The 26606-nt window shown below is 37.2% G+C and overlaps 1 protein-coding gene across 1 annotated transcript; it reads right to left on the minus strand.

Moving 5' to 3' along the window:
- Positions 1-811: 811 nt before the first annotated feature.
- LOC107775614 (uncharacterized) lies at positions 812-4436 on the minus strand. Its single transcript, XM_075218791.1, has 3 exons — positions 4421-4436; positions 2344-3330; positions 812-1761 (listed from the first exon to the last, which is right to left on the minus strand). The coding sequence occupies exons 1-3, from the start codon at positions 4434-4436 to the stop codon at positions 812-814; spliced, it is 1953 nt and encodes a 650-aa protein (XP_075074892.1).
- Between the last annotated feature and the right edge of the window lie 22170 nt (positions 4437-26606).

The raw sequence follows: 26606 nt of genomic DNA on the forward strand, positions 1-26606 counted from the left end.
TTAGGGCATTGCATACGACTAAATTTGTCCCCTTTTTGAATTGGAACAATTCCTGCTGAACAATTGTTCATATTAAATCTCTCAAGAATTCTTTCGATATAGCCTTTCTGAGATAATCCCAATAATCCTTGTGATCTATCACGGAATATTTCTATCCTATCACATAGGATGCCTCACCCATATCTTTCATTTCAAAATTCTTAGAGTGAAAATCTTTAGTCTCACGCAATATACCTAAATCATTAGTAGCAACTAGAATATCATCAACATATAGGACTAAAAATATAAACTTGCTCCCACTGATCTTTTGGTATATACACCGATCAACGGTATTTTCCACAAATCCAAAAGATGTTATGGTATCATTAAACTTTATATACCATTGTCGTGAGGCTTGTTTAAGTCCATATATTGACTTCTTCAGTTTACACACCATTTGACCTTTTCCTTTAGTTTCGAAACCCTCTGGTTGGTCCATATAAACTTCTTCCTCGAGGTCTCCACTAAGAAAGGCAGTTTTCACATCCATTTGGTGTAACTCTAAATCATAATGAGCCACCAAAACCATAATAATTCTTAAGGAGTCTTTCTTTGAGACCGGCGAAAAGGTCTCCTTATAATCAATGCCTCCTTTCTGAGTATAACCCTTGACAACAAGTCTAGCTTTGTATCTCTCAATATTACCATTTGAATCGCGCTTGGTCTTAAAGACCCATCTACACCTGATTCTTTTAGAACTTTCTGGCAATTCAACAAGATTCCAGACTTTATTGTATTCCATGAATTTTAACTCTTCCTTCATGGCATCAATCTATTTATCAGACTCATTACTTTCTATGGCTTGTGAAAATGAAACCGGATCCTTATTAAGACCAATGTCAAAATCTAACTCTTGCAAATAAACCACATAATCATCTGAAATAGTCAATTTTCTAACTCTTTGAGATTTTCTTAATGGCATTTCTTGTGGTTCATTTGTGTCAGATATTTGTGAGTTAGTTTCTTCATGAAGTGTTTCATCCAAATGTTGCTCGGTGTTGTCAAAGTGTTCTTCAACAACTGGAACAATATTTGGTATTTGTGTGGAAGTAGGCACATTCGTGGGTAATAGAATATTGACCCTCACCTCTTTTATTTCCACACTTTGCTTTTCAACACTCCCACTAACTTCACCATTCTCAATAAATCTTGCATTACCGGTTTCAACAATTCTCGAACTATGGTTTGGACAGTAAAACACATACCCTTTAGATTTCTCTGGGTAACCTATAAAGTAACCACTTACCGTTCGAGAATCTAATTTCTTTTCTTGTGGATTATAAACTCTAGCTTCCGCTGGGCAACCCCAAACATGCAGGTGCCTTAAACTAGGTTTCCTTCCTGTCCACAGTTCAAAAGGGGTCTTTGGAACTGCCTTACTAGGAACCCTGTTTAATAAATATACAACGGTTTTAAGAGCATACATCCACAATGATTTGGGTGATGAGGAATTACTTATCATGCTCCTAACCATATCCATAAGTGTTCGATTGCGCCTTTCTGCAACACCATTTTGTTGAGGTGTTCCTGGCATAGTATATTGTGCACATATGCCACGTTCCTCGAGGAACTTTGCAAATGGACCGGGACATTGTCCTGATTCATTATATTTTCCATAATATTCACCACCTCTATCTAACCTAATGATTTTCACCTTTTTATCTAATTGTCTTTCAACCTCATTAACAAACACTTTGAGAGAATCTGTTGCTTGAGATTTTTCTTTCAGCAAATAGATGTATCCATAACGTTAAAAATCATCGATAAAAGTGATAAAATATTTCTCTCCACCAAAAGATGGAACATCAAAGGGTCCACAAATATCGGTGTGTATAATTTCAAGAAGCTGGGTGCTTCTTGTGGCACCTTTCTTACTATGCTTGGTTTGCTTTCCCTTAATGCAATCCAAACATATAGTAAGATCAGTAAAATTTAGATTCGGAAGAATCTCATTTTTTACTAATCTTTCTTTGGATATATGACCCAAACGTCTATGCCACAAGTAAGCAGAAATTTCATCTAGTGAACTACGTTTGATTCCAACATTATGTTGAACAGTAAGAAGGGATTCAGAAAAACAAATATCGAGTTTCAATTTATATAAACCATCACTGAGAAAACAAGAACCATAAAAAATAGCATTCTTATATAAATTGAAACATCCATTTCCAAACTTTAAATCAAATCCAGAAACATCAAGTCTTGAAAGAGAAATCAAATTCCTAGAAACTGAAGGTACATAAAGAGTCTGTAATAGATCAAGGTGACGTCCAGTCTCCATGATCAAACGATAAGTCCCTATGCCTTCAATTGGATCCTTCATACGATTTCCCATGAACAAGAAATCCTTATTTGGATTTGTAGTTTGGATCGTAAGGAATCCCTGCAACGTAGTAGATACATGAGCAGTTGCACCAGAATCAAGCCACCAAGTATTATTAGGAACTTCTACTAAATTTGATTGGAAACATACAAAAACACTAATTGTACCTTTCTTTTCGAACCAAGCTTTACGTTTCAGGCAATCTTTCTGATAGTGTCCTTCCTTATTACAGAAACGACACGTATCTGCCTTATGTTCCTTGTTAGCATCCTGTTGAGCTTTATCAGGTGCTTTCTTCTTCTTGAACTTGTTGGCCTTCACCTTAAGTCCTTTACCAGCTCCTTGAACCATGAGGTTAATTGAATGAGTCCCTTGTTTCTTAAGTCTTGACTCCTCCTGAGTAAGCATACTGGACAATTCACTAACATTCCACTTATCCTTAATAGTATTATAGTTAATTTGAAAAGGTCCATACTCAGGAGGTAACGAGTTCAGAATAAACTGAACCAAGAAGGAGTCATCCACTTTCATCCCCAAGGTCTGAAGTCTTACTGCAATGTTAGTCATCTCGATGATATGGTTTTGCATACTACGCGACCCATCAAACTTCATGGTCGTGAGTTCAGCTATTAGTGTACCAGCGAGAGACTTATCTGCAGAACGAAAACGTTCTTCCACAAACGTCAGGTATTCCCTGGCACTTTCTGTTTGTGGAATAGTACTCTTAATGTTGTTGGCAATATTCATTCGCATAAACATAAGGCTTAGCCTGTTAGAGCGTTCCCATGCTTTGTGGAAAGACTTCTCATCCGCACTGCTCGAATCAGTAATGGCAGCGGGCTTATCATTCAGCAGAGCCAAGTCAAGATCCATTACACCTAAGTGGAACTGGACTTGTTCATGCCATTCAGAGAAGTTCAATCCGTTGAACACAGTAACAGACGAAGCAAGCGAATGAAAGGGAATAGCTGCAAAATAGATAATACATACTCACAAATCAATATGGATTCAACAAAACAGTTAAAGCATATCACAATTCTCCTTTGGGTAGATACTACGACACACTATCATAATTTAAATGCCATTCAGTCTTAATAGGTAATTAAATATTTTTAACCAAATATATATGTCATCTTTGGACAGACAATATATATTTGACTAAGAATATTAATTTACCTCATCATATTCATTATTCATAGAATAATTGATGCAACTTTGGGTAAATCCTTAAGTTCTAGCAATAGTGAAAATTAATTTATCCACTGTTTTTAAATTATAGGCATTTCATTAATTTTATGGATAAACTATAATTTTATGTATGCATATTTTCATAAACAAACTAGTTTGGTCACTTTGGTGACTAACAAACTATATAACATAAGTGCACATACAAAATAGAGATCATAAGATTTTATGCATGTGAATACTTTAAACAACCAAGTTTGATCACTTTGGTGATAAACAAACTATACAAACATTAATCACAAACATAAAATAAATTACAACATAATAGCTTCAAAATATATAGGACAAGATACGGATAACATTCATACACATAACTCACGTCATAAAATATGTGATTAACGGGTTCAATATTGTCAACATTGAATTCTTTATGTCAACCAATTTAAACACTAAAAGTTTCTAGCAGAATCCTTATGGTTAATCTTAAGGAATTATTATTCTTGAAGTCATAATCTAAACTTCAACATAGACAATTTTTTTTTAATTTCTAAATGCTCACAAGTATATCAGACAATAACTTAAGTTTATAAAATATGCCAGAAACTACAAAAATATTTTGTTCTTTCCTTTCGGTGCCGCCTTCAAGGCTTTTTACATTATGCCAAATTTGTTTAAGGAAAGGGAAAATAGAATAGATCAATATTATACAGTCTCGTTGAAAAACTTTTCTCAACAAAAACCACGGCGTACGAGTAAACGAAGATTATCTGTTCAAACTATCCAGGCTCTGATACCACATGTAATTATAAACTTTAATTCATACCAGGATCTTGAACATGATAATCTTACATATAATCGTTATAGAAAACATACCTGAAGCGGAATCCATTATCGTGAAGCGGAAGCGTTGGTTGAAATCGGTTTCTCGCCTCTTGCCCTAGCTTTACGTTACCGCCGACTTTAGTGATGGAAGAAAAAAAATAAAAAAAATACGGTAACCCTAATGGGTGGGGAGAGGACCAATTTATAGAGGTTCTCACTTAATCTGGTTCGTCCATCAAGTAATTAATCGGACGGATGAAATTTGATAATTAATTAAATATTAATTATGGGCCTTAACCTATTGGGCCACATATGCATAGGAAAAATAACTTACAGTTATTTGTAGTATTTTTGTTTCTTAAATGGGAGTAGTATAATATTATAAGTACTCTAATTTTTTATACTTTTTTCTTATTTAATATAAAGTGTATGAGTAAGAGTATTTCTTCAAAACCTCTGTTGATGTTATTTGCTTCAAAAGATACTTGTATTAGTTTCCTGCTGCTAAAGCCAAATAGTAAAATCACAAAGAGATGATTGATTAGTGTAAATTGATTCTTTATAAGAAATAGTAGATATATTTTAATTTTTTTTTCTTATTCGCGCGGGTTAATTAACTAGTTATTAATAAAAAAAGGACTTGGACAGATACGAACATATCCATGAAACTCGCACAAACTTGTAACAAATTGAAAAGTTTAAAATTAAAGAATTTTTGAATTGTTTTTATGAAATGAAACTGATTTAGCTAGAATCTGCCGGAGGATGATCCAAGATTTGAATTTATGAGTTTTAAAACTAAAAAGATAACTTAATTATGGATAAATTATTCATATATGTTCAGAAAATATTTTAACACAAGTATAAAATAATGGCAAAAACTAATAATTTCTGTAAACTCTTAGCTAGAACTCTAGCTTGGCTAAGGGGAGAAGAAATATCATATAACATTACATATCCCATCAAATGATGGTAGATAAGTACTGAAGAACTACGCTTGAACCCTCTCACAAAGAGATTTTATTCGTATCTTAACACATAATTAAAGAGTAAAACGATTACAAAAGAATAACTATTCCTCTCAACCAAGTCTTCGAAGATCTTCTGTATGACTTCTCTCTCTATCTATATATATATATATATATATATATATATATATATATAATATTGTGTTCGATAAAAGAGAAATTTGAAGTCTTCGCTGATAGCTGGATTTTTAATGTTCAAACTATTTAAATACTGACAATATTATTAGTATTATACTATTTAGAATTATCACCATAGGTAAATTAATCTATGCGGTCTACTTTTATGAATGCCCTATGTGGAATGTGCCAAATCCGAAATCCGTATTTAAAATTCGAAATGTGTGATCACGCCCAACTATGCCTTATAAAAAGGACAATGCGGTCGTTGCAAATATAATCCGGCTTACAAGTCCGGAGTCGAATCTCACAGAGAACTAAGGCTTAGCTATAACTGTTCACTATCACCAAGACTACAATCTTGAACAGTTCCTAACTTATAGATATTTAGATTCTTGTGTTTAACTAATTGATTAACAAATTAAAATAATAAATTAACAACTAAAGATACTAAGAGTTAGAGACAAGATAAAGGAGGTCTAGAGTAATGATTTCTCCAATTGTCGGAATCCTTCCCGCTATGTCTTCTATAATTTTGCCTAAGTATTCTCTACCGATCATGAGCACTCTTATTACCGTAAATCTCTCCCGAGTAATCACGACAATTTACTAGGCGCACTCTCCCGAGCTACGCTAGCTGGCTTTTGATACAGCTCACTTCAGATCGCACCCAAGGCTTCGTTATCCCTAATCCCGCCTTTAAACCCTCGGTTATTGATCCCTCATATACTCTGGGAGTGGTGTTGTTCAACAATTACCTAAATATGCACTCTCTCCCGAGTTATGCATACTAAATAGGCACAGCTAATTGAGAGCTCTTCAATTAACTACAATAAGAATGTAGTTGAACAAATAGAGATTATACTACGGCTCAATTATATAAAAACATAACAAGAATTTATCCTACAAAAGGTTCTATCAAAACTCTAGATAACAAATTAGCTATTCATAATAGTATGTAAAACTACAATACTAAAAGTCATAACCAACAATGAAAAATAGGAAGAGGAAAGAAAAAACTTGTAGAAGAATTCCCAAACCTTGCTCCTATTGTGTCTCTCCTCCTTAGGTCCAACCTATGTCAAAAATATGTCCCAATTTTTTTTCTTGGCCGGCTTCCTTGGTTTAATATAGGGTTTAGGGCTTAAAATCCCGTGTTTTGCACTTTGGTCCCTGAAATTTACGCATCCTGCCGCGGTTCCACCGCGGTCGCGCCGGAACCGCGACCAAACACCCTCTCAGATTCTTTAGTTGTCCGCGACTGTCCTCTGCCGCGGTTCTACCGCGGTCGCGGTTTTTGACCCTGTTCCATTTGGAATTTGGAAAAACGTAAAACGTGACAGTTGTAGCCCTTTGAGTTAGCTTTCCAACCATATATTGTGGAGCCCAAATGGAGTTCTGATTAAAACGTTATGTCTAGTTTACTAGATAGTGCGCAATATACCCCTTCGAGTTTTCGTTTTGTTGTTTTATCATCCGTTGATCCCCGAACGCGATCCCGGCTTAATTCCTTGAGCTATTACTCAGACTTCAAAGCTTCAAACCACTTAAATTCATTCTATAACATCTATATAGCTTGGAATCACACCTACAAGGCATAAAATACACAATTAGTGCAAAACACTAGCGATTAAAGCGCAAACTCAACTAAAGTGCAGTAAATTAGAGGGTAATAATTGACTAAAATACGTAATTATCGCCTATCATCAACACCCCATACTTAAATCATTGCTCATCCTCGAGCAATCAAACTACACTTTTTTTTATAGACACGACCTTTTTAAATAATTCTCCTAACTCATCACATCAAAAGTATTTAAAATAGACTAAGCACAAAAGCGTAACATCTTCACCTCAAGATTTGACTCATAAGTACCACACATTATTCACAATTCACCTACTTACTCTAACATAGAGGTCACTGACATTACCTTTCCTTCATGAATCAAGTGCCCTCACACAACAAAAGAGAGTAGTTCCACACAATAAAATTTAAGAACACTTAGGAACTCAAGATAGAAAGAATTTACTCACTCTCAGAAATAACATTCATATGCCACAAAAGATGCACCATAAGCTTGCCCGTAATATACTACTCTACTAATGAAGCTCATTCAATCTAGGATCAATTAGGACTTTATTTGGTTGTAATGTAGGCTACGGGACAGGTAGGATACATTTAGATATAAGAGTAACTACAACTCCCTTAGCACTTTAATACATATACTTTAACATTCAAACCCCATACTTATGTCAAGCCAAACTCCACCTTCACATCAATATACATCAACTCCCAAATTATTTAAGCACAATTATATCAAGAGTCACCACTATCAAAGAATATATTTTTTTTCACAGCAATGCAACTATTTTTTTTCTTTTCTTTTCTTTGTTAATTCAAGTGGCTCTTTCTCTTTCAAATCAGTGCACCTTTCTCCTTATTTCATTGGTTCCACTCAAAAGCCAAACCAACCACCTCACACTTTAACTTTTACAAAGTTCCTAACAATTCAAGTGCTCATGAGAGGTTACAATGGTTCAAATAGATGGTTAATTCAAACAAATGGGTAAGGCTTGTAATGTGGTTACCAAAGAAATAAGATTATAGGCTCAAAGGGGTTAACTACGATACATAACAATTAGGTGGGTAAAATATACATATCTGACTCAACAAAGAAATGCCTATATCACTTCCTAGACAGAATAAAACTACTATTTCGCTTTGCAAACACATGGGGCAAGTTCTAGACATCAAATGCAATGCACAGAATACAACAAACCTCTCACAGACATGGCACATAACTCACTCGGGATTGGATTCACGGACACTCTAGGCAAAGCAGTTAAGCAATTTTAAGAATATACAATTTAAGGTACTTATACAAGAGTCAAACACTGAGCTTAAGCGTCACAACCAAAGTACTCACTATTCTCAAGGCATAACAAAGTCAAGAGATATTGCTTCAATTCAAAACACAACACAATGGCTCCTACTCCAAAAAAAAAACTAACTACACCCGGTTCAAATAAAACCCTTGGAAAAGAACCGTGGTTTAAAGAAAAACCAAGGGGTAATTATTACACTACCTAACAAAAGAAAATCTTTTTGTACTTTTTCTTTAGACTTAAATCCCTCAAGAAAATTGTCTAATAGATCCATCGTCGGGAAAAGTCCAATCTTTTCTATTTTAAATAAAATTGTTCAACTAAACTAACACAACTAAAATAGCATAGAAAGTCCCCCAGACAATCTCCTCACCCCACACTTAAAATTGTGCATTGTCCCCAATGCACACCATAACTAATAAAAAGGGTAAAAGAGACTCCCTGGTAGGCCAAAGGCCGAAGCACTAACAGCTCATGGGATACTCAGACTTCTCCCAAGCTTGATCCTTCGTGCGGGTACCTCACACTTAGTTCCAACCATTTGGTTTGTTATTATATCCTTCCAATACCTTTTCTTTCCATGCTCCTAGAAAATAAAAAATTGACACTACAAAAATAATACAATTAAAAAAAATTAATACAAAAAATAAAAGAAAGCAGTAAAGCTGGGTTGCCTCCCAACAAGCGCTTGATTTAACGTCGTGGCACGACGTGAATCACTTTCTGCCTCCACTTCGAACTTATGAATCGCACCCCAAGTTTTGCTTCAAGCTTATGATTATGCTCTTGGGGCGGTACAAATTCTTGCGAGCTAAAAATTAGACAGAGTCTTATGTACTTTTTGGCTCTTGACCGAGGAGTGTCACCTTGCCTAGACGGCCTTGAGAATTTCAAAATATAAGGCCCATCTACCTCTTCCTTGGACTCCTTTTTATGCTCGTAAAGATCCATTCCCATTTCACCGTCTGAACATAATGTAGAGAAGTGTTTGGAATGAGGTCCAACACGCTCCAATACATGAACTTCAAGATTTTCGACCTCCTCAACACCCAAAACACTAGAGTCAACTAAATTTGTATCTTCAACGTCCCTGGTTGACTCTAGTATTACTTCTTCAACATCGGCATCCTCAAATTCTAGATGGTTAGAGTGTTAGGGTTTTACTTTAGACCCCTCCATTGGCACCTCAATTTCTGTCTCTAATGAAAACTGTTCTTGGCTACTATCCATAATATTAACATATTGAGCATTAAAAGCTTCAACTAATTGACTCACTTGAGCCTCTAATTTGTGAATAGTTTCATCTTGCCTTTCTACCTGCAGCTGTATTTTACTTTGTTGTTCTATAATGCACTTTAACATATCTTTGATCTTCTTTAGGTCAGCTTCCCTAGGTTCTTTGTTCCTGTTATCCTCACAAGAAAACGTAAAATCATCATAATAAGGGGTTGGGGGAAGCCAAGAAATATAAGCACAACCATGAAAGTGACCATCTTGATCACCACACATATCACACATATTCCACACATAAGATTGAGTTGGTGCACATAACTCGCTCTCGGGAATACTTTGATAATTTTGCCAAGGGTGGTTTTCATCACAATATGCATAAGTAGGATTAAAAGTAGAATTACCAACATCAAAACTTTCATAAGTCCATGATGCCATGTTTTTTTTAAATCAACAAGTAAAAAAAAAATATCAAATACAAAAAAACAAAAAAGTTCAAACTTGAAACCTAACAATAAGTACACCTACAGCTACACCGTTAGTTCCCCGACAACGGCGCCAAAATTTGATCATGCCCAACTATGCCTTATAAAAAGGACAATGCGGTCGTTGCAAATATAATCCGGCTTACAAGTCCGGAGTCGAATCCCACAGAGAACTAAGGCTTAGCTACAACTGTTCACTATCACCAAGACTACAAGCTTGAACAGTTCCTAACTTATAGATATTTAGATTCTTGTGTTTAACTAATTGATTAACAAATTAAAATAATAAATTAACAACTAAAGATATTAAGAGTTGGAGACAAGATTAAGGAGGTCTAGATTAATGATTTCTCCAATTGTCGGAATCCTTCCCGCTATGTCTTCTATAATTTTGCCTAAGTATTCTCTACCGATCATGAGTTATTACCGTAAATCTCTCCCGAGTAATCATGACAATTTACTAGACGCACTCTCCCGAGCTACGCTAGCTGACTTTTGATATAGCTCACTTCATATCGCACCCAAGGCTTCGTTATCCCTAATCCCGCCTTTAAACCCTCGGTTATTGATCCCTCATATACTCTGGGAGTGGTGTTGTTCAACAATTACCTAAATATGCACTCTCTCCTGAGTTATACATACTAAATAGGCACAACTAATTGAGAGCTCTTCAATTAACTACAATAAGAACGTAGTTGAACAAATAGAGATTATACTACGGCTCAATTATATAAAAACATAACAAGAATTTATCCTACAAAAGGTTCTATCAAAACTCTAGATAACAAATTAGCTATTCATAATAGTATGTAAAACTACAATACTAAAAGTCATAACCAACAATGAAAAATAGGAAGAGGAAAGAAAAAACTTGTAGAAGAATTCCCAAACCTTGCTCCTATTGTGTCTCTCCTCCTTAGGTCCAACCTATGTCAAAAATATGTCCCAATTTTTTTTCTTGGCCGGCTTCCTTGGTTTAATATAGGGTTTAGGGCTTAAAATCCCGTGTTTTGCACTTTGGTCCCTGAAATTTACGCATCCTTTCGCGGTTCCACCGCGGTCGCGCCGGAACCGCGGCCAAACACCCTCTCAGATTCTTTAGTTGTCCGCGACTGCCCTCTGCCGCGGTTCTGCCGCGGTCGCGGTTTTTGACCCTGTTCCATTTGAAATTTGGAAAAACGTAAAACATGACAATTGTAGCCCTTTGAGTTAGATTTCCAACCATATATTGTGGAGCCCAAATGGAGTTCTGAGTAAAACGTTATGTCTAGTTTACTAGACAGTGCGCAATATGCTTCTTCGAGTTTTCGTTTTGTTGTTTTATCATCCGTTGATCCCCGAACGCGATCCCGGCTTAATTCCTTGAGCTATTACTCAGACTTCAAAGCTCCAAACCACTTAAATTCATTCCATAATATCTATATAGCTCGGAATCACACCTGCAAGGCATAAAACACACAATTAGTGCAAAACACTAGCGATTAAAGCGCAAACTCAACTAAAGTACAGTAAATTAGAGTGTAATAATTGACAAAAATACGTAATTATCGCCTATCATCAATGTGCTAAATCCAATCCGATTCGACCGATGCACATCCCTAGAACAAACTAATAACATATCTTTAAAAAGCCAACACAAATTATGGTGATCTAGCTGAACAGATATTGAATTACAAGAAAATACAAATAACTTCACAACAACAACAACAACAACAACAACACAGTATAATCCCACTTAGTGAGGTCTGAGGAGGGTAGTATGTACGCATACCTTACCCCTACCCTAGGATAGAGAGACTGTTTCCAAATAGACCCCCGGCATCCTTCCCTCCAAGAACTTCCCACCTTACTCTTGGGGAGACTCGAACTCACAACCTCTCGGTTGGAAGTGGGGGTTGCTTACCATCAGTGAAACCCCTCTTGTCTAACAAATAACTTCACACCATAATAAAAAATGGCCCATATTTTTATGTTTTACCCCACCTAGCCCATGTTGTACATATTGGCCCATAACATATAGAGCTTGCAACAGATTGTTAAAATGCCATACATGAGGTCTTATGGCAGCTACTCAAATACTGCATTTATAAAAATTATAAACCAAAAACAGCCAGTAAAATCAAGATTGCAGGCTTTGTTCAGGGGAACGGGGCTTCCCCAGAAAATTACATACACTCTTTATATAAGCCAAAATCCCTTTTGATTTTGAATGCCCTTTAGGCCCCCAAATTTTGAGGAATAATATATTTATTATTTTTTCCACTTAGATAATAATGAAGAAAAAACATGGAATCTTTATTAAAAGAGAAAAAACATTTTTTTTAATAGAAGAAGTATCTTAGAATTTTAAATTAAATTACTCAAATTTTCATATTAGTACATAAGATTTTTCGCATCAATAATACATTGGTATTATATGGCTAATATCTTATTAATATAAATTAACCTTTACTATAATAATATTATTATTAATATGTGTAAACGGAAAAAAGGCAACATTAAATTTTTGTATATTTGTGCTCAATTAAAAATTTGATCAAACACATCAACTTTTTAAAATGAACTTTTTTTTCTAAAAAAAAAAAAACTTTGAACTCTCGAAAACTTGACAAAACATTATAAATTTACATACTAGGTTGACTAGTTCGTTCCAAAAATGACATTATTACCAATTTAACATTTATGTTTCTATTTTGCTTTACAAACACGTATGCTACATAAATGAGATTAATGGTCCTTTGGGCGACTATTGCGATATGGGAGCAATACATACTTATGTCTTTGGCAAGAATTTATGCAAGAGTACCCAATTGTAGATTCAATTTTGCTGGAGCCGCGAGAGGCCGTGCTGGGGTAGGGGCCGAGGACGTCCACGTGATGCAGCCAGAGCACCCGCACAAGCTGTTACAAAGGAGCCACCAGTAGCTCCAGTTGGAGCGCAGACACCTAAGACGCCTGTTACTGCACCGGCTCTTCGGGAGATGCTCACCCAGTTTCTGAGCATGTTCTGTACTTTAGCTCAGGCAAGGTTGATCCCACTTGCTCCTGCCAGACTCAGGCCCGAGGAGGAGCACGGACTCCTGCCGCCCGCACCTCAGAGTAGCGGGTTCAGGTCGACTAGGTTTCAGAGGTCATACCAGTGCAACCAGTAGCCCCAAGCGTTTCTGTTATCCCAACCGGCATCAAGATTAAAGAGGATTCGATGATCATTCAAGATTGCCGCACGCTTCACATTTGGTTGGCGCATCAAACGAAGTCGTATATTCTTCTTAATCTTCTCAATCTTTGAAGAAAGCTTGCTCAATATAAATCAGAAACAATAGTCAGCTATTACTTGAAATGCCAGTGGTGAATTTGACGACGGTGAATGAATCTTTTCTTGAATTGAGTCTTGATTTGACGGTTGGGGAATAATGACAGGTGGGTTTCACGGTGGTGAAGGAATCTTCTTTTGAATTGAATCTTGATTTCACGGCTGGGAAATTAACGCCACCTGAGAGGAAGTAAATTCAATATAATAATAATAAAATGAGAGAAAGTAAGTTATTAAAAAATATATATAATAGAAACAAGTCCAATATATTAAAAGAGGGGCTGTGTGCATTATCGTTAAGCCAAGTGGCATATTGAAAAAAAGCCACTTGATATTTTTAGGACAAAATTTGAATAGATTCTATACAAATCTAATAAGGATTAAGACAAAGATTTTAATCCAGATTTTTTAAACTACACTTTTATATATATAAAAAAAGGTTGTGAAAAATTAAACTCAAACAAGCTAATGAAAAACAACATGACAATATAATAATATTAGGTAAATAATATATTAGCAAAAATAAGAAACAAATAGAGAAAAAGAAAAAAACTAAAAATTTCATCAAGAAAAAAGAAGGATAAAAATTATTTTAATTTGAGATGAGATTTTTTTAGTATGATAAAAAAGGTCATGCCTTGGGAAATATTCAAACAAGCTAATAAAAAACAATACGACAATAAAATAATATTAGGTAAATAAGATATTAGCAAAAATAAGAAACAAATAGAGAAAAAAAAAGTAAAAATTTCATCATAAAGAAAAAAAGAAGGATAAAATTATTTTAAGTTGAAAGTGAGATTTTCTAAGTATGATAAAAAAAATCATGTTGTGAATAAAGTTGGATAATTGAAGTCTAATATATAAAATAAAGGTTAAGAAACATTGAATAATAAAAATTAATTAGAGATAATATGAGGATATTTATAATAATAATTCGATTAGAAAAAATATACAATGCTTAAAAATATTAATACCAAATTTAAATAATTGGATTAACTAAGATTGGATTTCAGAGTAAACGACATCGGAATCGGGATCTGAAGGTTCCAGTAGGTTCGTATGAGGATTTCGGACTTGGGTGTATGCCCGAATCGGGTTTTGGATGACCTGAGAGCATTTTGGCGCCTATTGTGGAAGTTAGCATTTTGGAAGAAATTTCATAAGTTTGGGTTGAAATGCATTTCAGTGTTATCGATGTCCGTTTGGGATTCCGAGTATGGGAATAACTCTGTATGGTGATTTGAGAGTTGGGAGCGCGATCGGAAGTGAATTCGGAGGTCCGTGGGTCATTTTGGAGTCATTTGGCTAAAGATAGAAATTTGAAGGTTTTTGAGAAGTTTGACCAGAAGTGAACTTTTTGGTATCGGGGTCAGAATCCGATTTTGGAAGTTGGAGTTGATCCATAACGTCAAATATGACTTGTTTGCAAAATTTGGAGTCAATCGGACGTGATTTGACAGGTTTAAACATCGAGAGTAGAAGTTTGAAGTTCTAAAGTTCATAAAGCTTGGATTAGAGCTCGATTCGTGGTTTTAGCATTGTTTGATATGATTTGAGGCCTCGAGCAAGTCCGTAATGTATTTTGGGACTGGTTGGTATGATTGGTTGGGGGTCCCGAGAGCCTCGAGTGGATTCCGGGTGGTTAACAGATCGAAAATGGGATTTTTGAAAGGGCTGAAGTTGCTGGTTGCTGATATAACCGCACCTGCGAAATTTGGGCTGCAGAAGCGGCCAGAAGAGCCGCAGATGCGGTTTTGTCCAGAAGTGAAGAGACCGCAGATGCGGCCATGGAGCCGCAGAAGCAGGACCGCACTTGCGATGGATAAGGCGCAAAAGCGGAAAAAGGGGAGCCTGGAGGAAACCGCAGAAGCGATAGAGTGACTCGCACCTGCGGAACCGCAGAAGCGGTCAAGGGACCGCAGGTGCGGAAATGCTGGAGGCAGTGAGGCTCTTTTAAATCGGGGGTTGGGTTCATTTCAACACCATTTTCTTCCATTAGAGCCGATTTTGGAGCATCTTTGAGGTGCCATTTTCACCACCAAGCATGAGGTTAGTGATTTATGCTAGTTTTGAGTTAAATACATGATTATATGCGGATTTGGACATGGAAATTTGTAGAAAACTTGGGGTTTGAGGGAAAACATAGAAAATTGATATTCTTGGATTTTGACCACGACTTTGGGTATGAAATTAAGAGAAAATCATATATTTGAGTTTGGGAGTTCATGGGTAAACTTTATCTTCGAAAAATTTCGGAATTCGGGCACGTGGGACCGAGGGCAATTTTGTCAACTTTTCGATCGGGTTAGGAATTGTTATAAATTAGATTGTAATGAGTAATGGAACATATATTAATGGATTTGTATAATCATTGGCTAGTTTTGGAGCATTGTGCATCGATTTGAGTCTTCGGAGGAGCGTGGAGTGCCGGTTATGGATCTTCGGAGCGAGGTGAGTCTTCTTTCTAACCTTGTAAGAGGGAATTGTCCCCATAGGTAAAATAATTGGTTATGTGCTCCTATTTGTGGGGGCTACGTACGCACGAGGTGACGAGAGTCCGTACGTAGCTACTATTATGCTATTGTCCGGGTAGTCTAGGACCTAAAAGCATGTTATACTTGGAATATCTGTAACCTTATTGACAGTTGATTTCTTAAATCCTAACGAATTGGTAAATGGATTTCTAAAAAGAATTAAGCTTCATTTTTCTAAATTGTTAAAAGAGAATTGGTTTTCTTTGGATAATTGTCTCCTAATGACTTCTTGATTGATTTTCTGTGCGTGTTTAAATTCAGGAATGGGACGAACGCCTCAGCAGATTAAATAGATGCATCTATGGCTCGCGCCATTCGACCCTTTGGCAGTGCACAATTTAAATATTTTTGGATCGAGATGTACGACATCGGCATGATTTGCACATGCTTGTATTGCTTGCCTTGAAACTTATTGAAGTTGTTATTTCCTCTTCCCGGTTTGAGAATATTTGTATAAACGATGAAAAGGAATTTCGAAATTTTCTATAAAATAAAGAATTGCTTACTTGCTTCATTCCATTGAATTATAATCATGTTTATAAAGATCACTGATTTACTATATTATCGAGATAACATTGTTGGACCACTAGTAAGTGTCGAAATCGAGCTCTCGTCTCTACTTCTTCGAGATTAGACGGGATACTCATTAGGTACACGTTGTTTTCGTACTCATACTACACTTCTGTGCATTTTTGTTGCACATGTATTTGCATCTCTAGTGGCCTAGTGGGCGTAGCAGCATGGTTGACACGGAGACTTAGGCGAGCTGCACTTCCCGAGACGACCCGCGGCCAGTAGAGTCTCTTCCAGATTATTGCATTTACTTTCTGTCTAATTTGTATTCCGGACGGTTGTTGTATTATATTGCTTCCTAGAATTAGCTCATGCACTTGTGACACCGGGTTCCGGGATGATTATGGGGTATTTTGTATTAACTGCTTGGCATTCATATTCGAATTGAAACGATTATCTTTTACTGATAAAGTTGAAGGAAAAATCATAGTTTTCAAAATTTTTAAAACGAGAATTTAATTAAGTATTTTGGTTGGCTTGCCGGACAGCGGTGTCTGGCACCATCACGACCCTTAGTGGATTTTGGGTCATGACAATATGGTATTAGAGCACTAGGTTCCCTTAGGTCTCACGAGTCATGAGCAAGTCTAATAGAGTCTCGCGGATCGGTACGGAGGTGTCTGTACTTATCTTCGGGAGGCTACAGGGCTGTTAGGAGTACTTCCCTTCTTGATCCCTCATCGTGCGATTTGATTCCTTTGAGGCTTATGCCTTTGTTTCTTTCCTACTCAATCTTATGCGACGCAAAGCGCTTGTTATAAATCGAGAATTGAAGAATCATAATGGTACTACAGATGTTGTGCGGGATGTTCTCCCGATATAGTTGGTTGGGCTATTGTCGTCGCCTTGCGGACGGATTTTTCTATTGTTTTGGCTCGGTAGTTGTGCTTCTAAGAGCTTGGAGGCTATGCACATGTTGTAGTGATGCTCACGATTGGTTATCGCACATTGTTGACTTGATGGTAGGGTACTTGCCTATGTATCGAGGCGGTGAATGATTTGAAAGGAAGTCTACTCAGTGCACGATTCAGAGATCTATATTTTATTTCCGGCGGAGGAAAATCAATTGGCCTATGAATGTGCAGATTTGGATTGAGGAGGTAACGAGACTTGCTATTTTCGAGCGTGGTAGAATTTTCATCTGTGATGTAGTGTCATCGTCCTCGATTGTATCTTTTAAGTTCGCCGGTGTTATGGTCTTCTGCGATTCGCCTTTGGGGTAATATATTGTAAAATAATATTGGAGAAACGACTGTTAGAGATCGCGGGGTGCGGTGGTTCATATAGAATCGGTGTTTCTAATGTTGACGGCTTGAGAAAGATAATCTTCAGAAAGGTTTAAAGTTAGTAGCGATTATGGGTTCAAGTTCTACGAAGATAGATTTTATTTAAGGCAACAACTAAGCAGCAAAGGATGAGGAAAGACATGTGGGAAGTGTCAGGCGGTGGCTAAAATTTCTAGAAGCCAAGTATAAAAAGCAAAGGTCGAGTAGTCGATTAAAGGGGTGGGTTCCGCCAAAGTGGGAGAGTGGTGGAGTTGCATATGTGCTCGGTGGTAGGATGATCACGCACCTTGAGGAGAGTTTGGAATGATTTGGTAATTCTAGGGATTGGTGATTGGGGCCTACGGATTTAATTTGAAGCATGTGATATTATGCAGCAGGAGATTTGATATAACGGAAAGGAGCCGCTTGACATGAAGAAGGATACAACATAACTTTGAATTGGAAGAATGTTGCCGCACATCTTATTGATGTCCACGGGGGGAGAATAGACTTGTGTAGCTAGAGAGTGAGCTCGGACTCAGGATGGGTTATTTATGTCGTAGTGATTGTACCCCGTGCAGCAGCGTTGGAAGATGTCGAAAAGTGATTTCCACATGTGGGTTATCTCCAGTAAGCAGATCGGCGGTCGCAGGGTTGGTGAAGCTTCTGCGAAGAATTATATTGGTTATACAGCAAAGAGATCGGTCGTGCGAATGTGGTTGATGATTCAGAGTATAAAAAGGGGGTTCTACAGAAAGATTCCGAGAATTTGGGCGATTGATTGCGCAAGGTTATGTCAATAAGAGATAAAGAATCCTGGTGAATTCCAGAGTTATGTAATGGTGGCTTCAATCTAAGTGGGAGAGTCCCACCGCCTATGATGGGTTGCATGGTTAACTACTTGCGAGGTTTCTGGTTAGTAGCATATTGATAGGTTATTTCAACTATGGGAAGAGAAAGTAAGTGGTAATTTGAGCAAAGAAATTTTTAAAGGTGTGTGATGATTGGCCTATTGGCTCATGTTCAGACTTACGGAAGGATTCAGGATTTATGCCTTGTATAGATGCGGGTTTCAAGGGAAATGATTCTGCCGGGGGCTTCGCCGTGAGAGTATTCATGTGCTAGAAGGTTCGTAAAGTTGATTATATTCAAGGGCAAGTCAGAGCGGACGGCTCTCAACAACGGTCCTAGTGAATTCAAAAGTTAAAGTATGATACCTAATGATTTCGAGCCTATAAGTACGGTTAAGAATCAAGCTTTTGTAGCAGCTTATGAGAAGAGTCCTAGAATGTTCTATGATGTTTTAACTCGCAGTGTATCATTTGGGAGGAAAATGAGAAGAGACTCCGGATTCGTAGAGGGATTATCAGAATGGGCATACTGGTTGAGGATGCGAATGTGCGCACAAGGGAGGTATGAAACGGTTCGTGGGATTGGAGAAAGCGTGGTCTTGTGATTCAAGGTCACTCGGGATGAGTGCGGATGGGGTGTGTGATATGTTGAATGGAGTTATTATTATTTCTAAGGCGATCAAGGATAAATTAGAAGTAGATGGATTGATTAGCCATAATTGAATTGGCATATTGGTGGTAGTGATCAGTTCCTGCAGGGGGACCAAGTTATGCAAGCGATTTGTGACGGTACGTGTGAGGTCGGTTGGCCGTCGTAATTGATGTTATTCAGGAGTATTCTTCAGTTATGGCCTATTATGTGTAGGCGGATCCCTGAAGGACTATGGTGTCTTAGACCACTACTTAAAGATTTGCATATTCTACGGTTATGAGAATTCACTTGTGTGTTGCTATGATTCTCCTAAAATGAGTTAAATGAAAATTTTCTATATGATGAAGTATCAATCTATTAGTGGTTCCGGAGTTATGTCGAAAATCGTGTTCTATCATATATTGGCATGATGGGTGAAGTGAGTGGTAGGGAATTTGGAGTGAGGATCAAGGTTGCAGTTCGGTGTTGACAAGGATGTATTCTTGATCGCTTTTCAACATTAGTGCGGCCGGTGGTTTGGATGTACAAACCTGTTATTTGTTATGGTAGGTTGTGGGAGCGTGTCCCACAGGAAGATTGTATAAGGGTGGCATGTAGTCACTTGATTGATTAAAGATTTAAACCAAGTATGAAGATCATGGTAATATCACTAATTTGAGAATTTATGTCCTGAGGGCACTCGACTTATTATGTTGTGGACCGTGGAGGATTGCCCCGGTTATGATGGTTGTTATTGTGTGTTACGAGAAAAGGGGAGTTAGTATGGGCCTTTGAAAGATTATTGGCCTAGTTTGGTACGATCAGAATCGACTTGAGATCGGTGGATGGATTTAAATGTGAATATGTACTCTATATCAGGCCAGATGTGTTCATTTCAACAACGCGCTCCTTATGGAAGAGTAGTCGGGGATTTATTTTGTCGTCGCTATTTCATGTAATCGTGTATTTCACCGTGCGAGTTGTGAGACGGCCTGGTGAATTTATTATGTGTTGATATTCCGCATAGAGATGATGTTATATGATCAGGATGGCTCATAAGATTCAAATCATATATCGCACCTCAGTTGTGCTTGAGTTTTGTAGCTTATGGCGCTATATGTCTCCCCAGGGATGGTAATATGCACTTAGCGTGTTGGTGACTGATATTCGGTATCTTATTATAATGAGCAATTTAGCTCGATGTATACCTCCTTATGTGAATTCTATGTGTGGATCGGGTGGCACACCGCCATAGGTATGTTATTTGGATCAGGTTGCACGCCGCAACAGTGTGATGTTGAGTACAGTTCCTTATATCTGTTTTTATATGTTTTGTTTCCTATTTTTCTGAAGAAAACTCATGTTAGCTGTGTGTCCATGTCGCATGTATGATTCGTGAGCGGGGTAATTGGATTTCCTTTTCAGAGTTCGTTTTCCTTTTGTATCGCATTCGAATTGGTAACCTATTGGCACATTGTGGCATCATATGAGACTTTTGATCATGTCCGGAATGGCTTATTGCCTGATCAGTTCGTACTGGGTGAGACGAGATCATTGGATTTAGGATCAGTGCAATCTGATAATATGAAGTATATTAAGGAGCTAAGAGCATTATTTGGTTCAGAATGAGGTGATGGTTCTTGTCAGGAGTATGGACCCAATGATTTATTGATTCAGCATTTGGGTTACGAATTTCTACACATCTCTTTCATCGTGGCGGTATTGTAAGAGTTAGAGCAAGACCTATGTATGTCATGAGGTGCAATGGGAGCATCAGAGTCATGGAATTTTGACTAAATTGATCAGAGAATGTTATTGTGGTCCTATGAGTAAAATGGTGCAAGGTGTGAATTCAGCTAAGGTATGCAGTCGTGTTTTGGTGCTGCGCGTAGTTATTGATTCGGTGAGCGTACGTTAGAACATGCATGGCAGGGAATTCTAGATGTTGGAATTGGACTCTAAGGCTTATTTGCTTGAATAAAAGGGAATATCTTTAGAATTGATCGAGCTAATGTGCTCAACTGGGTTGTAGTAGTACGGGTAAATGCACGAGGTGTTAAATAGTGATTTTGGGCAACCCCCAACATAGTTCTTAGCACGTTCGAGGACGAACGTATGTTTAAGTTGGAGAGAATGTAAGACCTGACCGGTCGTTTTGAGCTCTGCCACATCGTTCAGTGGTTTAAGGCCATGAGCAGCATCACTTCAGGTATTATGACTTGTGCGCATAGTCAGAATTGCATTTCGGGTAGTTCGGAGTTGATTTGGAAAGAGAATTCTCATTTCGGAAGCTTTAAGTTGAAAGAATTAACTAAAATTGGATTTTAGAGTAAACAACCTCAGAATCGGGATGTGAAGGTTCCAGTAGGTTCGTATGAGGATTTCGGACTTGGGTGTATGCCCGAATCGGGTTTTGGATGAATCGAGAGAGTTTTGGCGCCTATTGTGGAAGTTAGCATTTTGGAAGAAATTTCATAAGTTTGGGTTGAAGTGTATTTCAGTGTTATCGATGTCCATTTGGTATTTTGAGTCTAGGAATAAATCTGTATGGTGATTCGGGAGTTGGGAGCACGATCGGAAGTGAATTCGGAGGTCCGTGGGTCATTTTGGAGTCATTTGACTAAAGATAGAAATTTGAAGGTTTTTGAGAAGTTTGACCGAAAGTGGACTTTTTGGTATCAGGGTTGGAATTTGATTTTGGAAGTTGGAGTAGGTCCGTAACGTCAAATATGACTTGTGTGCAAAATTTGGGGTCAATCGGACGTGATTTGACAGGTTTAAACATCGAGAGTAGAAGTTTGAAGTTATAAAGTTCTTAAATCTTGGATTGGAGGTCGATTCATGGTTTTAGTGTTGTTTGCTATGATTTGAGGCCTCGAGTAAGTCTGTAATGTGTTTTGGGACTGGTTGGTATGATTGGTTGGGGTCCCCAGGGCCTCAGGTGTATTCCGGGTGGTTAACAGATCGAAAATGGGATTTTTGAAAGGGCTGGAGTTGCTGGTTGCTGATTTGGGCCGCATAAGCGGCCAGAAGAGCAGCAGATGCTGTTTTGGCCAGAAGTGAAGAGACCGTAGATGCGGTCATGGAGCCGCAGAAGCGGGACCGCACCTACGGTGGACGAGGCGCAGAAGCGGAAAAAGGGGAGCCTAGAGGAAACCGCAGAAGCGGTAGAGTGACTCGCACCTGCGGAACTGTAGAAGCGGTCAAGGGACCGCAGGTGCAGAATGCTGGAGGTAGTGAGGCTCTTTTAAATTGGGGGTTAGGTTCATTTCAACCCCATTTTCTTCCATTGGAGCCGATTTTGGAGCAACTTTGACGTGCCATTTTCACCACCAAGCGTGAGGTAAATGATTTATGCTACTTTTGAGTTAAATACATGATTATAAGCGGATTTGGATATGGAAATTTGTAGAAAACTTGGGGTTTGAGGGAAAACCTAGAAAATTGATATTCTTGGATTTTGACCACGACTTTGGGTATGAAATTAAGAGAAAATCATATATTTGAGTTCGGGAGTTCATGGGTAAACTTTATCTTCGAAAAATTTCGGAATCTGGGCACGTGGGCCCGAGGGCAATTTTGTCAACTTTTCGATCGGGGTTAGGAATTGTTATAAATTGGATTGTAATGAGTAATGGAACATATATTAATGGATTTGTATAATCATTTGCTAGTTTTGGAGTATTGTGCATCGATTTGAGTCTTCGGAGGAGCGTGGAGTGCCGGTTATGGATCTTCGGAGCGATGTGAGTCTCCTTTCTAACCTTGTAAGAGGGAATTGTCCCCATAGGTAAAATAATTGGTTATGTGCTCCTATTTGTGGGGGATACATACGTACGAGGTGATAAGAGTCTGTACGTAGTTACTATTATGCTATTGTCCGGGTAGTCTAGGACCCAAAAGCATGCTATACTTGAAATATATGTAACCTTATTGACAATTGATTGCTTAAATCCTAACGAATTGGTAAATGGATTTCTAAAAGATAATTAAGCTTCATTTTTCTAAATTGTTAAAAGAGAACTGTTGTTTTTGGATAATTGTCTTCTGATGACTTCTTGATTGATTGTTTGTGCGTGTTTAAATTCTGGAACGGGCCGAACGCCTCGGCAGATTAAATAGATGCATCTATGGTTCGCGCCATTCGACCCTCTGGCAGTGCACAGTTTAAATATTATTGGATCGGGCCGTACAACCTCTGCATGATTTGCGCATGCTTGTATTGCTTGCCTTGAAACTTATTGAAGTTGTTATTGCCTCTTCCCGGTTTGAGAATATTTGTATAAATGATGAAAAGGAATTTCGAAATTTTCTATAAAAGAAAGAATTTCTTACTTGCTTCATTCCATTGAATTATAATCATGTTTATAAAGATCACTGATTTACTATATTATCGAGATAACAATATTGGACCACTAGTAAGTGTCGAAGTCGAGCTCTCGTCTCTACTTCTTCGAGATTAGACGGGATACTCAATGGGTACACATTGTTTTCGTACTCATACTACACTTCTGTGCATTTTTGTTGCACATGTATTTGCATCTCTAGTGGCCTAGTGGGCGTAGCAGCATGGTTGACACGGAGACTTAGGCGAGCTGCACTTTCCGAGACGACCCGCGGCCAGTAGAGTCTCTTCCAGATTATTGCATTTACTTTCTGTCTAATTTGTATTCCGGACGGTTGTTGTATTTTATTGCTTCCTAGAATTAGCTCATGCACTTGTGACACCGGGTTCTGGGATGATTATGGGGTATTTTGTATTAACTGCTTGATATTCATATTCGATTTAAAACGATTATCTTTTACTAGTAAAGTGTAAGGAAAAATCATAGTTTTCAAAAATTTTAAAACGAGAATTTAATTATGTATTTTGGTTGGCTTTCCTGACAGCGGTGTCCGGCGCCATCACGACCCTTAGTGGATTTTGGGTCGTGACAATATTGGAAATGAAAGTGAAAGACCGTTTGAATTTGAGAAGAGTATGTTCTTAACATTATGATGATAATGCTTAAACTATGGATAGTATGACAAAATTAAAGTCTTACCAGATCGAGAAAAATAAAAAATTAATAAAAATTATAATTAAAAAATGTAAAATAAATGTCTCAACAACAACAACAACAGCCCAATATAATCCCAGAAGTGGGGTCTGGGGAGGGTAATATGTACACAGACCTTACCCCTACCCCGAGGGGCAGAGAGGCTGTTTCCAGGAGACCCTCTGCTCAACACAGCGACAAGAGACGGTATATTAGTACTATCAATAGACTCATAATAAAATAACATAGCATAACATAAAATAAAAATACCAGCAATATAAGAAATATAGGAAGTACGAAAAAGATGGAAGATATAATAATATCCAGCAGATAAAGCCCTGCATCAGTAGCTGACTAGTGGCATCCTAAGACTAACTCCTAACTGGCTAGTCTCACTCTAGTGCGTTGTAGAAATACTCACAACTTCCCCTTAGCCTACAACCTTAATGCTCGACCTCCACAATTCCCTGTCAAGGGCCATGTCCTCAGTAATCCTAAGTCGCGTCATGTCTTGCCTGATCACCTCTCCCCAATACTTCTTAGGTCTCCCTCTACCTCTCCTCATGCCTACCACAGCCAGTCGTTCACACCTCCTCACCGGTGCCTCAGTGCTCCTCCTCTGAATATGCTTGAACCATCTGAGTCTTGCTTCCCGCATCTTATCCTCCATGGGGGCCACGCCCACCTTCTCTCGAATATCTTCATTCCTAATCTTATCCATCCTTGTATGCCCGCACATCCACCTCAACATCCTCATCTCTGCTACTTTCATCTTCTGGATGTGTGAGTTCTTAACCGGCCAACACTCGGTCCCATACAACATGGCAGGCCTAACCACTACTCTATAAAACTTACCTTTTAGTAACGTTGGCACTTTCTTGTCACACAGGACTCCCGACGCTAACCTCCACTTCATCCACCCCACCCCTATACGGTGTGTGACATCCTCGTTGATCTCCCCAATCCCTGAATAACTGACCCAAGGTACTTGAAACTACTCCTCTTAAGAGTAAAATAAATGTCTCATGCAGGTAATTTTACTAATGCAAAAGCAATTACGATAAGAAAACTCAATAGAGTTGGAATATAATAATCAATGTACTTATATATTAATATTTTGTTCATAAGCAAAATATTAATATAAGAAGCTAATTAAATTTTTATAGTAGGGAAGAGAATATAAAAAGAGAAAAAATGATAGTGTGAGGATACTATATTTTGAATTAATTTTAACATAAATAAATTAAATAATTAGATAATACTCAAAAATATTATTGATAGATTTAAATGATGAAATATTTTGACCAAAAAATTATAGTATCATTTTTTGGTGCACGAATAGTATAACTTGTAAAGTTATTGTTGCAATTGATATAACTCTATACCAATTTGAAACATCTAATGGAAGTTTTATGATTTTTATCTACTAATGATAAAATATAACATTTGATTACATTAATCTGATTTAATTAATATGTACTAAGGTAATATATGTAGATACATATAAGTAAGAATATAATATCGATACTTATACCATATATCCAAGTAAAAGCAATAAGATTTCATAAAACAAAAAAGGATAAATATTTATGAAGAAAAGAATAAATAAATATTTACAAAAATATAAGTCATTTGCAAATAATAATGTGAACAAATAGTGTAAGATTTGACTTTCGTTACTAAAATGAGTATCATTAGAAGACTTACAAATCGAGTTACTAATCTAAGATTTTATCAGAAAATATGCTGAACAAAAGTGATCACTCCATCTAAGTCAGGATACCTTCTAATTCAATCGAAGATAATTGTCTATGTTTTTTAATTATGAAAAGCCATGACAAATTATTTTCTCATATGGGACTATTTCTAAGTAAATATGTATTTACAGAAGAACCACTTTATGATCTTCATTATGAGTTACAAGTAGGAAAAAATTGAAGATTGTAATAATGATATCGTTGAACAAATAACAAATGAAGCTCGAAAAATAGTAAATAAAGTATTTTTACATTCATTTAATTACAATGTATTCTTATATGTTTTGAATCATATTATATTTTTAAATTGTTTGTAGCACAAACTATACAATTATTCCACCCGTCTCAATTTATTAGAAACTTTTTTTTAGTCAGTCCAAAAATGAATGTCACCTTTTCTAACTTAAAAATAATTTATTTGTAGAATTTCTACTTTACCCTTAATGATTGATCTAAAGGTACATTATTTATGATTTATTTTAGAATACAAGTTTTACAAGTCTTCTTTTTTTTCCCCCTTAAACT

This window comes from Nicotiana tabacum, chromosome 7, assembly GCF_000715075.1.
Source record: "Nicotiana tabacum cultivar K326 chromosome 7, ASM71507v2, whole genome shotgun sequence".
NCBI classification, from domain to species: Eukaryota; Viridiplantae; Streptophyta; class Magnoliopsida; order Solanales; family Solanaceae; genus Nicotiana; species Nicotiana tabacum.

Coding starts and splice junctions, on each gene's coding strand:
- LOC107775614 (XM_075218791.1), bottom strand. Junction 1,762..2,343: donor TATGAAGGATCCAATTGAAG/GCATAGGGACTT, acceptor ATTTGCTGAAAG/AAAAATCTCAAGCAACAGAT.